Below are 17,781 nucleotides of genomic sequence, written 5' to 3'. Positions count from 1 at the left end.
TCACAGTCACTTAGATCACATTTCTTCCTCATTCTGATGTTTGGGCTGAACAACATCTGAACCTCTTGACCACGTCTGCATGCTTTTTGCATTGATTTGCTGCCACATGATAGGTTGATTAGATATTTGCATTAACGAGCAGGTGTATCTAATAAAGTGGCCATTGAATGTCCTGTTGCAAGTTGGAACAGTGTCTTCAAACAAAATAGAATCATACAGAATCATCATGGAAACATACTTTGGCTCAGAAGGTCCATACCAACTAAAGTGTCCAACTAAGCTAGTTCCATTTGTCCATGACTGGTCTATATCCCTTGTGTAAACCTTTCTTATCCATCTACCTGTCCCAAGTGTCTTTTAAATGTTATCAATTTACATGTTTCAACCACATCTGGTAGCTTACTCCCTATCCTGACCACCCTATGGGTGAAAACGTTGCCCCTCTGATTCCTATTAAATCTTTCTCCTCTCATCGTAAACTTGTGCCCTCTTGTCCTTGATTCTCCAACCTGGGAAGGAGAATGCATACATTCCTCCTATCTGTGCAGCTCATGAGAGCACAGTAGGAATACCTCTTGGTGTCCTGTGCATCAGTGAATCAAGTCCCAGTTTATCTAACCTCTCAATCCCTCAAGCTCGGGCAACATCTTCGTAAATCTGCTCCGTACTCTTTCCAGTTTAATGGTACCTTCCCTACAGCAGGGTGGCCAAGACATCAACATCTTGAACAACTGCGATATAACATCACAATTTCTGTACTCGGTGCTCTGACTGATGAAGACCAGCCTTCTTCACCACCTTGTCTACCATCACTGCAGGACTTGACAAAGAAAGGCGGCAGGTAGAAATCATAGAAACATAGAAAATAGGTGCAGTAGGAGGCCATTTGGTCCTTCGAGCCTGCACCGCCATTCTGTATGATCATGTCTGATCATCCAACTCAGAACCCTGTATCTGCTTTCTCTCCATACCCCCTGATCCCTTTAGCCACAAGGGCCATATCTAACTTTCTCTTAACTATAGCCAATGAACCGGCCTCAACTGTTTCCTGTGGCAGAGAATTCCACAGATTCACCACTCTCTGTGTGAAGAAGTTTTTCCTCATCTCAGTCCTAAAAGGCTTCCCCTTTATCCTTAAACTGTGACCCATGGCAGTTTGTCTGGTGGGTAATGTGTACATTTTCCAAACTAGAAAGTGCAGTAGGGCTATTAAAACTAAAACCTCATGCCATCTCTTCCATCAGGCATTTACTCTGATCAACCATTCCAGTTATCCCCTCACCCACCTCTGTGACTGCATTGCACTTTGAGCTATTGCTGTTTACATTGTAAATATATGCTGGTATTTATATATGCATATTTTATTCCTTATCTGTGCTTCCAACTTTATTTTTATATAAATATTTATTTTCAAACAGCCCTTCTGGTCCTTTGAGTCACGCTACCCAGTAACCCCTGATTTAACCCCAGCCTAATCATGGGACAGCTCACAATGACCAATTAACCTACCAACCAACCATGGGAGGAAAACAGAGCACCTGGAGGAAACCCATGCAGTCAAGGGGAGAATGTACACTCCTTACAGGCAGCTGCAAGAATTGCACCTGGGTCACTGGAAATGTAAAGCGTTGTGCTACTACATTTCTGTACGCCCGTTGAATGTTGTAGTCTTTTGTTGCACACTGAGCCATTTTCTTAATTCATGTCAATGTATATGGCACAAATAAAGTTGATCTTTGATCCTACTGTGATGCTACTTTCAGGGAACCATGTTCTAGTACTTGTAGGTCCCTCAGTTGTAAAACACTTCCAAGAACTCTACCACTCACTGTGAAAGTTCTACCTTCCTTTGCCAATCCAAGAACAAAAGATTTTGCATTTACACTCAGTGCTGCATAATTAAGTACACCTGTCACCTGCTTGTTAATGCAAATATCTGATTAGCCAATCATTTGGCAGCAGTTCAAAACCTAAAAGCATGCATATATGGTCAAGAGATTCAGCTGTTGTTCTGATCAAACATCAGAGAGGGGAAGAAATGTGATTTAAGTGATTTTTGACCATGGAATGGTGCCAGATGGGGTGGTTTGAGTATCCCAGAAACTGCTGCTCTGCTGGTGGATGATGCGGAAAAACAAAGAAAAAGCATCCCGTGAGAGGTAGAATAACCACATGTTACAACAGTGGTGCGCAGAAGAGCATCTCTGAGGGCACAAAATACTGAACCTTGAACCTTGAAGGGGCTACAGGAGCCACGAATATACACTCAGAGGCCACTTTATTAGACACAGGAGGTACTTAATAAATTGTCCACTGAGGTATACTTAAGACTTAGTTAAAACCATATTTCTGGGGTTCACCTAAGATTTAACTCTCAGAAGTGCACAGAAGATTTGTCTTTCTCTCTGAGAAGGTCCGGGGCACTCTGGGAAAGTCAGCAATGAGTTTTGACCAATGTAAAGAAAATAATTGGCTGTGTGTACGTCTCCTTTGTCCATCAAAAACCCCATCCCTGCTCTCCGATCAGCTTATCAATGCGTTGCTGTCAGTATATTCAGAGTGGAGATTTCGCTCTTGAGTGCCCAGCTATACCTAAGATTACATGGCAGAATGGAACTCTTTGTGTCTCTTACAAGCCTGTGTGCAGTGATCAGTGCCCAGCGTAAAGGTCTGTAAGTGATACTGGGAAGCTGCAAATATTATCATTGGGCCCTGTTGAGTTAATTAAATTGGAGCTAGTCAGCCTGTGAATAATTCAGAGAGCGCCTGGATCCTGTCCTGTTCTTGGCTGTCGATCCAGTGAGCCGGGTGAGTAAAAACTGGTCGAGGAGGAGGCATTAAGCGCATCTTAAGGGAGATAAACAGAGAGGTTTAGGGAGGGAATTGCAGGGTTTGGAGACTAACCAACTTCGAGGGCACATCTACTGCTGGAGAGGTGAAGGAAGGCCAGGATGCCCAAAACGTTTAGCCTGTTGAAATATTTTTCTGATCAGGTTGGACGGAGGTGATGCAGAGGGTTTACTAAGCTTCCCTGGTAAGCAGTCACTTCCACTGTAGTTTTCATTAGAAGTACCAAGTAAAACCTGACTCCGGGAAGGAATTTAGAACGTTGCTAATGTTTCAGAAATACATCCATTCGAATAACAGCGATCAACATTTGTATGGCATTTTCTCACGTCGTAACATGCTCCAAGGTACTTTATAGACAAAGCCAGTCCCCAGCCAGACAGTTTGTTGACCTGGTTGTGAGACTGACTGAGTAACAGGATCAGAGAGGAGAGGTAATAGGTGAGAGAGATATGATTAATTTGAGGCTTCAAATGGGAACCATATTCACAGCTTGCTGAGGTGGTGGGATTGGAGCCAGAGTAAACCCACCCGGTCATGGGGAGAATGTGCTAACTCCTCATAGGCAGACCCGGATCGGTAATTGCTGACTCTGCGATAGTGATGTGTGAACTGCTATGTTACCCGAACAACGCTCATAAGGAAAACATAAATTGTACTAAGATTTTCTAAGAGAGAACACAATTGGAACAAAAAATAAGGTCCTTTTGAACGTCGAGTGATCAAAGTGGTCATAGAGTAGCTAAACTGCTGTGATTAGGGTTGTGCTGACTGGTTCAAGAGCTATGGTTGAAGTTGAAGGGAAGTACTAGGGTGCAGTATAGAACCTAAGGCTCCTACACCTCCTGCCCCCGCGGTGCAGCAGCGAGAACGGTTTGGATGGTGGGGGCCCTTGGCGACAAATGCTGCCGCTCCCTGCAGTGTGCTCAATGGTGGAGATGGTCTTCCCTTTGATGGACTAGGCTATATCCACAACTCTTTGTAGGCTCTTCTGAACAAAGGCATTAGTGTTTACACACCAGGCTGTGATGGAACCAGTCAGGATGCTCTCCACTGCACAACTGTTGAAGTTTGTCAGAGTTTTAGATGGCATGCCGAATCTCTGCAAACTTTTAAGAAAGTAGAGGTGCTGCCCTTGTGATGGCTCTGTGGACCCAGGACAGTTCCGATGTTGGTTGCAAACAGAATGGGCATTATAAATATATATGAAGGCAGACAGTTAAAATCAGTGGCCTTCTTTTGCCTTTTATAGTGAATAATGCACAGCTGATGCATTGTTGAGGGTGAGCTTTAAGTCTGTGCGCTCCTCTGACATGAAATGGTGGTGCAGTGGGCTTGCCAGTGTACACCATCTTTGGCTTCATACGAAAATGGCACCTGAGCTCCCACAGATTGCTGCCCAAGTGTAAAAGCCATCTTGGGTCTTTATTGCCATAGTTGGACTCTGGTCCAGGGAAGGAGACTCGTCAATTAGGCTCTTTCTCAAACTGTAAGGAATGGTATATCAGCAGTCTGGAGATTGCAGCATCTTTGCCAGCCACAAAACTGAGGAGGACAGCAAATAGCAGTGGAGAGACCAGAGCTAATTACAGACCAGTGAGCCTATCACCAGCTGCAGGAAAGTTACAGGAAAAGTTGTGTGAGTGACAGGAGAAGTCTTGACTTGGGAAGACAGGGACGTGACACACTTGTGCAGGAACATTTTTCATACAGAATGGGTTAGCTGAAGTTGTGGAATTCATTGCTGAGTCAGTGAATTTTTGGCCCATCTTAGAAAGTGGTATGATGTGTATTAGTGGATTTCATGACCACAAACCCCTTTGTAACCAGATATCTACTTTCTGTTGGGCTTGGGAACGGGAGACAAAGGCTGCAGTGCGTGCAGACAGAAGTTACGCTGTTGTTCCTCAGTGTTGAGTTGGGGGTCCGTATTGCACAACGGGAGAGAAAAGCGGGAGCGGTGCGCTGAAGTTTAATCACAACCTAGAGACGCCTGCGTGGCTCTTTATCGCCGTGAGTGTGCAGGGTGTAATCACAGTAACACCAGGTCTGGAGAGGTGCCATTTCACTGGCTGGCAAGTCGAGGTTGTTTGGCTGTCACTTGAAAGCTCTTTTCCTAGCTCTGCAGTCTTCCCATGTCAGGTGGTGACTGCTTAGTGAACGATTATCTGCTACATTATTCACATGCCAAAATCCAGCGAGCATTATTTCCATGCAAGTGTTGCTCTCGCCTCCTGGAAGCTGCTAAAGTGGCCAGCCCCTTGGGTGGAAGAGGGAGTGAGAGGGAAAGAGACTCTAGGCAGGTGGCAGGCTCGAGGGAGAGAGTCAAGACGGCCGCAGGATTGTCCCAGGGGCTTTTAGCTTCGCAATATACACCAAGTAGCCACTTTATTAGGTACCTCCTGTACCTTATAGAGTGGCCACTGAGTGTATGTTCATTGTCATCTGCTGCTGTAGCCCGACCACTTCACAGTTTGATGTGTTGTGCATTTAGAGATGCTCTTCTGCACCTAACTGTTGTGTGGTTATATGAGTTACTGTGGCCTTCCTGTCAGCTTGAACCAGTCTGGCCGTTCTCCTCTGATCTCTCTCATTAACGAGGTGATTTCACCCACAGAACTGGCACTCACTGGGTTTTTTTTTGTTTTTCACACCATTCTCTGTAAACTCCAGAGTCTGTTGTGCATGAAAATCCCAGGAGTTTCTGAGATTGCGATACCCCCCCCCCCACCCCTTCTGGCACCAAGAATCATTCCATAGTCAAACTCACTGAGATCAGATTTCTTCCCCATTCTGATGTTTGGTCTGAACCTCTTGACCGTGTCTGCAAGCTTTTATGCATTGAGTTGCTGCCACTTGATTGGTTCATTAGATATTTGCATTAACGAGCAGGTGTAGCTGATAAAGCGGCCATGGAGAGTCCAGCTCTCAAGGCAGAGGTAAGAAGAGCAGATTTCTGTAGTGTTTTTCATGATGTCAGTCTGCCTGAAGAGCTTTAGAAGTGTACTCAAGGTGCACAGTCAGTGTCGTGAAGAAATATGGCACTGGTATGAACACAGCCACACCTGCAAGCTCAGAAACCGTTGCCTCATTTGTGAAAAGTAGGTGAGAGGTTGCAGGAAACCCAGTAATAAATCCATTGATGGGAATGTCGGGGGGGTGGGATGTGTCACACAAAGCAGAGCAAATACCACTACCCTCTGAATGTGTTGTGACTGGGAAATGAGGGCCCTGAGTGGCTTTCAATCGGTTCTTCCAACATCAAGCCTGATCTTGCATCGATCCTTCCCTTTTGAAGTGAAGAATGAGGAGCATTTGATGGCTACGGGCCTGTACTGGTAGGAGTTTAGAATGAAGGGAGGATCTCAATGAAACCCATCGACTATTGAAAGCTCTAGACAGAGTGGATGTGGAGAGGATTTTTCCTATAGTAGGGGAGTCTAGGAGCAGAGGGCTTAGCCTCAAAATACAAGGGTGTCCTTTTAGAACAGATGAAGAGGAATTTCTTTAGCCAGAGGGTGGTGAATCTGTGGAATTCATCGCCACAGATGGCTGTGGAGGCCAGGTCATTGGGTATATTTAGAGCAGAGGTTGATAAGTTCTTGATTAATCAGGGCATCAAAGGTTACAGGAGAGGGCAAGAGAATGGAGTTGACAAGAATAATAAATCAGGCATGATAGATTCGATGGGCTGAATGGCCCAACTATATCTTATGGTCTGCCTGCTCAGAGTGGCTGGCTACTCATGGATCTTTCTCACTTCCTTGCAGGTTTGGTTGCCTGGCCTTGTCGTTTGGTTGTACCCTGGGATTGAACTGAAAGTCATCCCTGGCCGTCTGCCTCATGCACACACACAGTGTAATGGCCAGTCCGCAGGAGGCTCTGACCTGGTCGCCCCCCTCTAACCTCATCAACCAGAACCTGAAGGAAGAGCTGGGGACGCCGGGGCAAAGGGCCAGGGTCCGAGGAGTGGAGCACAAGCCGGCGTACTCTCCCCCCGAGATCCTGGATAACCTGCAGGAGAAGGGGCTGCCCCACGGGGACAATTCCAACCACGCCGTCACCGTCACCGTGCTGGCCAGCCTCAGCGAGGACTCCCGCGACCACTTTGAGAACAGCGTGTTGCAGCTGAGGGAGCACGAGGAGGTTGGGCCCACCAAGGCCGCCGAGGATGGGAATGGGAACGGGAACGGGGATGGTGGCAGTGGCGGTGACGGTGACCGCAGCAAGCCAGATGAAATGAGGGTTCACTATAACCGCACAGGCTCGGGGTCGGGGTCTGGCTCGGGTGGATTCCTGGAGGGGCTGTTTGGCTGCTTAAGACCAGTGTGGAACATCATTGGAAAAGCCTATTCCACGGATTATAAGCTGCAACAGCAAGGTATGTGCCATCAGTGCTGTCTTTCCTCATACCGGCCGGTCAGTAACGTCTCACCAGGCAATGATTACCACCCTCCAAAGTCCGCTGGTCCTGTTTCTAGCGCTTCTTTTTAACTCACCAGGCCCTGTTTCCAGTGTTCCCACTAAATCCGCGGTTCCTGCAATTTCCACATTCCCTGTGTAATTCACTTTAAACTCACCAGGCCCTGTTTCCAGTGTTCCCAATAAATCCGCGGTTCCTGCAATTTCCACATTCCCTGTGTAATTCACTTTAAACTCACCAGGCCCTGTTTCCAGTGTTCCCACTAAATCCGCGGTTCCTGCAATTCCCACATTCCCTGTGTAATTCACTTTAAACTCACCAGGCCCTGTTTCCAGTGTTCCCACTAAATCCGCGGTTCCTGCAATTCCCACATTCCCTGTGTAATTCACTTTAAACTCACCAGGCCCTGTTTCCAGTGTTCCCACTAAATCCGCGGTTCCTGCAATTCCCACATTCCCTGTGTAATTCACTTTAAACTCACCAGGCCCTGTTTCCAGTGTTCCCATTAAACGCACCTGGTTCTTTTACAAACGTTTTTTTATATTTGGAGATACAGCCTGGTAACAGGCCCTTACAGCCCAACGGGCCCGCACTGCCCATTTGCACCCACGTGACCTTTTAACCCGTATGTCTTTGGACTGTGGGAGGAAATCGGATCACCCGGAGGAAACCCACACGGTCACGAGGATAACATCCAAACTCCTTACAGGCAGCGGCAGGAATAGAATCTGAAACAAGAGAAAATCTACATTTGCAGGAAATCCAAGCAACACACACACACAAAATGCTGGAGGAGCTCAGCAGGCTGGGCAGCATCTATGGAAATGATTCAAGCTGAGACCCTTCAGCAGGACTCGGCCCAAAATGTGGACTGTACTCTTTTCGGTAGACACTGCCTGGCCTGCTGAGTTACTCCACTGTTTTGTGTGTGTGTGTTGACAGGAATTGAACCCAGTTTGTTGGCACTGTAAAGCACAATGCTAACCACTACCCCACCATTCCATTTCCCACACTTAGTTAATCACACCAAGTCCTGTGTCCTGCTGACCCTGAAACTCACCAGGGTCCCATTTCCACACTCCTTTTAAACGTAATGGGGAAAACGTTTTTACTGTCCTATACTAACCCCACAGAAGGCAGAAAAGCTTGAAAGCATCAGGCTGAAGGCAGCTTCTAACCCAGTGTGACAAAACTCTCGAATGAACCTGTGGCCTTGTTATTTTTTGTGCTGCTTACCACTGCCTGCACGGCACTGCCTCTGCGTTCTGTTACCGTTTTCCCCTTGCACTACCTCAATGCACTGCTGCGATGAAATGATCTGTGTGTATAAGCTTTTTGCGGTATGTTGAATCATGTGACAGTAATGAAAATTGTTGTTAATGGTTAAGGAACCCCCCACCCCCATCACCCAGGATATGCTCTCAGCTTGTTACTACCATCAGAGAGGAGACACAGGGGTCTGAAGGCACACACTCAAACGTTTTAGGAACAACTTCTTACCCTCACCCGTCAGATTTCTGAACGGACAATGAATCACCCCACGAACACGACCTCACCAATTTTATATTGTAATGCATAATATACTGTACTGCCTCAAAGCAACACATTTCATATACATGTCAGTAATACTGTTTCGGATTCTGGTTCTGATTCGCTGTCCCTTCGAGCTGGCCTGATTCTGTGTGACAAGAGCCTCACAGGGACACCATGTGCTCCTTCGCTTTCTGCTCATCAGGTTCGATCCCCTGGGCCCCCTTCAGGCTGATTGGCCCTGTTTCCCATGCTCCCTTCAAACTTACTGAGTTCATTGGAAAATGTGTCATACTATTACTTAATTCCTTAAAATTGAAGGATTTTAACGTATTCATCAGTAGCCTGGAAAAGCTGACAGCCAGTAAAGTCCTGAGAGTACCAGACTGGTGGAGTTCTGCTGCTTGTTGTACTGATTAGTATTATTTACCTGTCAGCATTCTGTCCAGTTTCATTTGGAGTTATTGTGTGTCTGCTTACACGCCAGTTAGTATTCTATTTCTTGTAGTATCGTGTATCTATCAGTGTGTCTGTGGGGTGTGGGGTGTATACGTTCTTCGTTGCCCTGTCTGCCTGTAATCAGGATCTTGGTCTCTTCATGCTACAGCGTTCCTCAGTGCTGGGTCTACCTATCAAATACTGAAAGGCCTAGATAGAGTGGACGTGGAGAGGATGTTTCCTGTAGCGGGAGGGTCCAGGACCAGGGGCACAGCCTCAGAATACAGTGAACCAACAGTCCCTTTAGAACAGAGGAATTTCTTTAGATGGCAGTGGAGACCAAGTAATTTGGCATATTTAAAGTGGAAGTTGACAGGTTCTTGATTAATCAGGGCGTCAACAGTTACGTGGAGAAGGCAGGAAAATGGGGTTGAGAAGCCATGATGAATTGGCGGTGCAGATTTGATGGGCCGAGTGGTCTGATTCTACCCCTGTGTCCTAGGGTAATCAGTTTATTATTGTCACGTGTGCTGAGATACAGTGAACAATTTTGTTTTTCATGCTATTCATACAAGATAATTTCATCAGATCTGTACATTGAGGTAGTGGAAGGGGAAGTAGTAACAGAAGTGTTACAGTTGCCAAGAGAGTGCAGGGCAGGCGGGGAAATACGGTGCAAGTCACAATCGGGTAAATTGGAAGGACAAGAATTCATCTGTAGTGTATGAGGGATCTGTTCAAGTGTGTGATCACTGCTGGGTAGAGGCTATCCTTGAGCATGGTGGTACATGTTCTCAAGATTATGTCTTTTCTGTCCAATAGTGGGGAAGAGGAGAAGAAAGACTGACAGAGGTGAGAGGGGCCCTTGATTATGCTGGCTGTTTCCAGAGGCAGTGAGAAGCGTAGGCAGTGTCAACGGAGGGAAGGCTGGTTTGTGTGGGCTGTGCATAGGTTGTCTTGGAGAGAGCAGTTCCCAAGCCATGATGCCCCTAGATCGGATGCTTTTTATGGTGCATCTGTAAAACTGGTGAGGGTCAAAGGGGACAAGCTGAATTTGTTTAGTCTTCTGAGGAAGCAATGGTGCATTTTTTTTAGCCAGAGCATTCAAGAAGGCTCTTGGAGATATTTGCACCTCACAACTTGAGGCTCTCAAAAGCCTCCACCTCAGCACCATTGATACAAACAGGAACACGCACTCCTCTCCACTTCCTGACGTCAGTGAGCGGCTTTTTTGCTGACATGAAGGAAAGGTTAGGGCTCTGGCTTAGGCTCTCTGTCTCCTCGTCACCTCATCGTTTGAGATCCGGCCCACTATGATGGTGCCATCTGCAAACTTGTAGATGGCATGAGAGCAGAATTGGACCATCTGGCCGTTTGAGTGTTCTCCACCATCCCATCATGGCTGATTTATTATCCCTCTCAATCCCATTTTCAAAGATTCGTCACCCTCTGGCTAAAGAAATTTCTCCTCATCTCTGTTCTAAAGATGCATCCTTTTATTCTGAGGCTGTGCCCTCTGGTCCTAGACTCCCCCACTATAGGAAATAGTGGTGAATCTGTGGAATTCATTGCTGCAGACAGCTGTGGAGGCCGAGTCTGGGTATATTTAAAACAGAGGTTGATAAGTTCTTAATTTGTAAGGGCATACAAGTTTATGGGGAGAAGGCAGGAGAAATAGGGTTGAGAGGGACAATAAATCAATCATGATGGAATGGCCAAGCAGACACGATGGGCTGAACAGCCTAATTTTGCAACTATGTCTTATGGTCATGCATTCCAGTTAAACTGGAAACATCCAGTTAAACTGATGGAGTGGTGGGATGTGTGAAAATGGGTTCCAGTTGGATCTCATGCCAGAAATAGGCACTTTCTTATCAGTCACAAAACCCTGAAGAAACCCTGTGTAGGCTTTGATGTTATTTACTTGTAGTGATGGGTATTACTTCCCTAAAGGGAATGGATTTCCTCTGCCTTATTGCCTACCCACTGTTTAATGTCACTACCTCTAACCACCAGAGCCAATGAGCTCATCTTTCAACTTTCCATCTCCCCCAGTTCCCAACAGCTCAACTCTCCAAACTTTCTGCATGCCTTGTTGGGTACTTGTCTCATTGGGGGGGGCCACACGCAGAAAGTATTAGGGGAACTCAGCAAGCCGGGCAGCATCTATCGAGGGGAATAAACAGTCAACGTTTCGGGCAAAGACCCTTCGTCAGCATTCGGGTCTCGGCTTGAACCATGGACCGTTAATTCCCATGCATAAATGCTGCTTGATGTGCTGACTCCCTCCAGCATTCTGTGTGTGTTACTGACGATTTCTGCAGGACCTCCTGAGCTGACCTCTCGGGGCCGCGCTCCTGGAAGCCCCCGGGGTACTTCCAGCTGTCAGGGTTTCTGATGTGCGCAGTCCTTTGCCGAGGTTTTGATGTTGGTGTGCCTCCTGTTTTGCCAGATTCCTGGGAGGTGCCCTTTGAGGAGATTTCGGAGCTCCAGTGGCTGGGGAGCGGAGCTCAGGGAGCTGTGTTCCTCGGAAAGTTCCGGGGCGAAGATGTGGCCATCAAAAAGGTCCGGGAGCAGAAGGAGACGGACATCAAGCACTTGAGGAAGCTGAGGCATCCGAACATCATCGCATTCAAGTAAAGTTCACATCTCCGCCGTGCCTTTTGGCGGGGGGGGGGGGGGTCACACACCAAGTTTTGTCCCAGGGATGAACTCACCGACAGGAGAGACGAGCCCTGTGGTCAGAGTGGGGAAGGCATTTTACCCATTCTGGTAATGATCCTGCCTGGTATGGGACCGGTGAAGCTGTACAAACTGCAGGGCAGCTGGGAGAAGGCGTTTGCAGCACGCTGTCTGCGGAGGGTAAGGGGATACATTGCAGAATGAGGCCAAACCCAAGCTCTCGGGAAAGACTGTGACTGTGCTGGGCAGTTTCCCGGACAGTTTCCAGTGGTGCACTGCTGCGGAAGTTCAGTGTTTCCTTATCATGAAGCCACTCAGAGGTTAAATAGTCACAGAGATACACGGCGTTGAGATAGGCCCTCTGGCCTGACTCATCCATGCCGACCAAGGTGCCTAGCGGAGCAAGTTCCATTTGACGGCATATCCCTCTGAACCTTTCCGATCCGTGTACCTGTTCAAAAATCTCGTCTTAAGCATCGTTAACGTACCTGCCTCGACCACTCGGCAGCTGGTTCCATATACTCACCACCCTCTGGCTGGCCCTCCAGTTTCCTTTAAATCTCTCACCTTGCAGCTTAAACCCGCGCCCTCTATTTTTGTACTCCTCTGTTCTGGGGAAAAGACGCTAGACCTTATCTATGCCCCTCATGATTGTTATAAACTCTACAAGGTCATCCCTCCGCAGACTAACTGAGGAAGTGATCGAGTAGAGTACAAATTGCGACGTTTAGGAGGCATTTGGGTTAGTAAGGACCATTTGGGCTGAAGGGCTGTATTGGCGCTGTGTGACTCTATGACTATCCGGCCTCTGCTCAAAACATGGGCCCTCCAGCCCCAGTAACGTCCTTTGTGAATGCTTTTAATTCTGACGCAGGTACTTGAAATAGGTCACCATGGAACTGTGAATGGTTGATGGTGGCAACTGTGAAGGGGCAGTATGGGAGAAGAAAGAATTGCCAGCCATGCCTTGTGAACAGTGTTGGGCCCAGCAGTCAGCAGTGAACGGAGCCAGGGGTTGTAGTCCCTGGGACAATCTGCCCTCCAGCAATAAGAGCATCCCGTGTGTTTGTCTCTCCCCAGGGGGGTATGCACGCAGGCCCCGTGTTACTGCATTATAATGGAGTACTGTGCCCACGGACAGCTGTATGAGGTTCTACGGGCAGGCCGGAAGATCAGTCCCCGCTTACTGGTGGATTGGTCCTCGGGAATCGCCAGCGGAATGAACTACCTACATCTCCACAAGATCATCCACAGGGACCTCAAGTCACCCAAGTGAGTAAGCAACCAACACGAGTCCGGATGAACCGGTGATGCGTTCGGATGGTAGTGAGTCACCAGAAGTGAGATTGGGGACGTGATTCAGTCTCTGAGGAGCCCTCATGGACTAGAGTAAAAACGTATTCACAAAATGTTGGAGGAACTTGAACTTATCAGGTCAGGTAGCGTCTATGGGAGGGAATAAATGGTCAACATTTCAGCCTGAGACCCTTCGTCAGGTCTGGAAAGGAAGGGGGAAGAAGCCAGAATAAAAAGCTAGGGGAGAGGAAGGAGTACAAACTGGCAGATGATCGGTGAAGCCGGCGATAGGAAGGTGGGTGGCTTATGGGACTAGGTTGGTTTCCACCACTATCGTTCCATATGACTACCTTTATCAAAGGACAACTGAATGTGTGGCTGAGGAACTGGTGTGGGGCGGGGCGGGGCTTTAGGTTCTTGGATCATTAGAACAACTTCTAGGGCAGGGTGACCTGTACAAGAGGGGCAGGTTGTACCTTAACTGGAAGGAAACCAATTTCCTGACCAGGAGATTTGCTTGTGCTATTCAAGAGGTTTGTACTAGTTTGGCAGGGGGATGTGACCAGTCATAAAATGGAGAGATTGAGAGGAAGGAAGATGCTGTGACCAGTAAGAACAGACAGGAGCAGGGTAATAGACATGATGGGGCAGACAGGTTGAAGCGTATGTATTTTAATGCCAGGAATATTATACGAGAGGGTGATGAGATGAATCATGGATCAGTATATGGAACTGTGATGAGACTTGGCTAGGAATGGATAGGGGGTAGGAATGGATAGGGGATAGGAATGGATGGTAGAATTCAAGATAGTTTGTTGTAATTTTTCAGTGCATGTTACTCAGAATCCAATGCAGCAGTTAAAAAATACAATATAAATATAAAAGCAATCCTATAAAACACAATGTACGAGTAACTATAAAGTGGCAGTATAGTTGGCTGGTGGCATAGTGGCTTCAGTGCTGGACTTCGAGGCAAGAGGTCCTAAGTTCGAATCCGGCCGGCTCCCTTGCACGCTCTCCATCTGTGCTGGGTTAAGAGCTTGTGATCTCTTTTAAAAAAATCACCCGGCAACGGGCAAAGGCAAACCACTGCTGTAACTTGCCACGTACAAGATTTCCCAATTATGTCAGAGCAGCGTGGAGGGAAACTGGAAATTCCAGATGCGACCTACCAATGACAACCACGAAAGTGGCAGTGGCATGGACACAGTGGGGCAAACAGTCCCTGAGCAGGGGTGGGTGGCATCCTACATGATATTACTGGCCTTTTTCCCACATCTTTCCGTATGTATGTCTTCGGCGTGTGGGCTGTTTTGAAGTTTTAGTAAAGGTACAGAGGGGGTAAAGGGAGTTGGAGGGTAGTTGTGATATTAATCAGGGACAATATCACAGCTGTACTAAGGGGGGGGGGTTACTGGAGGGCTCATCTATATGAATAAAGCTCAAAAATAAGAAAGGTGCAATAATTCTAATGGGATTATGCCACATAGTACTGTGCTCAGTTCTGGTCGCCTCGCTACAGGAAGGATGTGGAAACCATAGAAAGGATGCAGAGGGGATTTACAAAGATATTGCCAGGATTGGGGAGAACTCAGCCTTTTCTCCTTGGAGCGATGGAGGGTGAGAGGTGACCTGATGGAGCTGTATAAGATGATGAGAGGCATTGATCATGTGGATAGTCAGAGGCTTTTTCCCAGGGCTGAAATGGTTGCCACAAGAAGGGACGGATTTAAGGTGCTTGGAAGCAGATACAGAGGAGATGTCAGGGGTAAGTTTTTTACTCAGAGAGTGGTGAGTGCGTAGAATGGGCTGCCAGCGACAGTGGTGGAGATGGATACGATAGGGTCTTTTAAGAGGCTCTTGGATAGGTACATGGAGCTTAGAAAAATAGAGGGTTATGGGTAAACCTAGGTAATTTTTAAAGTAAGTACATGTTCGGCATAGTATTGCAGGCTGAAGGGCCGGTATTGTGCTGTAGGTTTTCTATGTTTCTAATATGGAGGTGGGTGGAGGGACAGATAATGTTGCAGAAACAGGAGGCTGCAGAAGGTCTTAGAATGGACACAAAGGTGACAGATGGAATACAGTGTCAGGAAGTGTATGAGCATGCACTGGTTGAAGGAATAAAGAGTAGACTATTTGCTAAACGGGGAGAAAATCCCAAAATTCAAAGTGCAAAGGGACTTGGGAGTCCTCATGCAGGAATCTGTAAAGGTTGAGTTGGTGGTGAGGAAGGCAGATGCAAAGTTAGCATTCATTTTGAGAGGAGTAGAATATAAAAACAAGGATGTGATGCTGAGGCTTAAAAGGCACTGTGAAGCCTCACTTGGAGTATTGTGAGCAGTTTTGGGCCTCCTATCGAAGAAACAAAGTGCTGATATTAGAGAAGATTCAAAGGAGGTTCATGAAAATGATTCGGGGATTGAAAGGGTTATCATATGAAGAGCGTTTGATGGCTCTGATCCTGTTCTCACTGGAACTTAGAAAAATGAAGGGGAATCTGATTGAAACCTATCGAATGTTGAAAGGCCTCGATAGAGTGGATGAGGAGAGAATGTTCCTTGTTAGTAGCTGAGTCTAGGACCAGAGGGCACAGCCTCCGAATGGAAGGATGTCCATTTAGAACAGAGATAAGGAGGAATTTCTTTAGCCAGAGTGTGGTGAATCTGTGGAATTCGTTGTCAGAGGTAGCTGTGGAGGCCAGGTCATTGAGTGTATTTAAAGCTGAGGTTGATAACTTCTTGATAAGTCAGGGCGTGAAACGTTAGAGGGAGAAGGCAGGAGACTGAGGTTGAGAGGGAAATGGATCAAACATGATCAAATGGTGGAGAAGACTCAATGGGCTGAATGGTCTAACTCTTATGGCCATAACGTCTTATAGTCTTAAAGATGGGGAGATCCGTGCTGAGTGTGCTAATATGCTAAGGCATTTCTGAATAAAGGGAATGGTAGTATTGGGTCTCTTAGAGAACATGAAGTTTGATAAGTCTCCAAGGCTTGATGGCTTATATCCAAGGTTATTGGGAGAGGGAAGAGATGAGAGTGCTGTATTATTCACAGTTTTCTTCATGTCCTCTCCAGCCACAGGCGAGGTCCCAGAGGACTGACCAGTTGCTAATATTGTTCCATTATTCTAGAAGGGAAATGGGGATAATCCTGGAGACCGATGATTCTCCATGTCGGTGGCAGAGAAGCACTGGAGAGGATTATTAGAGATTGGATTTTGAAGCATTTAGAAAACCATTTCCTAGTTAGAAACAGCCAGCATGGCTTACTGTAGGAGCAAGTCGTGCCTCACTATCTTGAGTGAGTTTTTCAGGGAGGCAACGAAGGTGACTGATGAAGGTGGAACTGTAGATGTTGTCTACATGTATTTTAGTCAGGTGTTTGGCAAGCTCCCTCAGGGGAGGCTCATCCAGGGGATAAAATGCTTGGGATCCACAGTGAATTAACTTGCCCATAGAAGACAGAAGGTAGTGGTTAATGGGCCTTATTCTCGCTGGAGGTTTGTAGCTTGTGGTGTTCACAGGTGCTTATGATATGTACAAGGTCAGGTTCAAGTTCATTGTCTTTCAACTGTACTCATGTACACAGCTAATCCAAACAACCTTCCTCTGGGACCAAGGTGCAAAACACAGTGTATATATATATATATATATATAGATATCACATACAGCACGTAAAATAATATTAACACAATAATGTTAACAGATAATAAAAAAATAGATGTACAAGTTGATACGAAGTTATATATGATCTATAGTTAAATATACAACAATATAATGCCTCTGTCACTGTCGTAAGTAATGTGTACTGACTGGGTGGTAGCAGAGTGTCTCACAGCCCGGGGAGTAAAAGCTGCCACCCAGCCTGGTTCTCGTACTATGGTACCTTCTGTGTGATGGTTGGAGGTTGAAGAGATTGTGAGACAGATGGGAGGAGTCATTGACAATGCTGAGAGCTCTGCGAACTCAGCCCCTCCGGTCAATGTGCTGGATGGGGGTGGTGGGTGCAGAGAGACCCTGATGATTCTCTCATCAGCCCTCACAATCTGTTGCAGAGTCTTGCGGCCTTGCAATTCCCATACCAGACAGTGATCCAGCTGGTCGGGACACTCTCAGAGGTTCTCCTGTAGAATGGGGTGAGAAGCCTTGCTCCTTTAAATCTCCTTGAGAGATGCTGTTGTGCTCCCTCGACTAAAGCACTGGTGTGCTCTCCAAGAAACTTAGTGCTTCTGGCTCTCTCCATGGAAGAGATCCTGACATACAGTTGGGAATGGAGAGCCTGCACCTTCCTGAAGGCCAAGATCGTCTCTTCAGCCTTGTCCACCTTGAGATGCAAGTCGTTGTGTTTGCACCGATCCACAAGGCTCTCCACCGTCTCCCGGTGTTCCGGCCAACTGCTGTTGTGTCATCAGCAAATTTACCGACGGGCTTAGAGCTGGACATAGCAGTGCAGTCCTATGTCAGCATTGTGGACTGAAGAGGGCTGAGCACACAGTTCTCCGTGCGATGGAGGTAGAGGTGTTGCTGCCAACGTGGAATGTCTCTCTCTGTCAAAAAGAC

General features: G+C 47.0%; 1 protein-coding gene across 5 annotated transcripts in view; it reads left to right on the top strand.

The window, feature by feature from the left end:
* LOC132392876 (mitogen-activated protein kinase kinase kinase 13-like) overlaps window positions 1–17,781 on the top strand; it is a 188,058-nt gene that overhangs the window by 117,328 nt on the left and 52,949 nt on the right. For all 5 annotated transcript variants that reach the window (XM_059967385.1, XM_059967384.1, XM_059967386.1 and 2 more), the window contains 3 exons: window positions 6,618–7,228; window positions 11,691–11,874; window positions 13,001–13,192. In XM_059967385.1, the coding sequence (XP_059823368.1) occupies window positions 6,691–7,228; window positions 11,691–11,874; window positions 13,001–13,192 (914 nt within the window). In that variant the 5' untranslated portion in view covers window positions 6,618–6,690. The remainder of the gene's footprint in view (window positions 1–6,617; window positions 7,229–11,690; window positions 11,875–13,000; window positions 13,193–17,781) is intronic.

This window comes from Hypanus sabinus, chromosome 4 (genome assembly GCF_030144855.1).
Source record: "Hypanus sabinus isolate sHypSab1 chromosome 4, sHypSab1.hap1, whole genome shotgun sequence".
Classification (NCBI taxonomy): Eukaryota; Metazoa; Chordata; class Chondrichthyes; order Myliobatiformes; family Dasyatidae; genus Hypanus; species Hypanus sabinus.
Note: the sequence above shows the minus strand (reverse complement) of the source record. Positions and strands in the feature narration are given on the sequence as shown.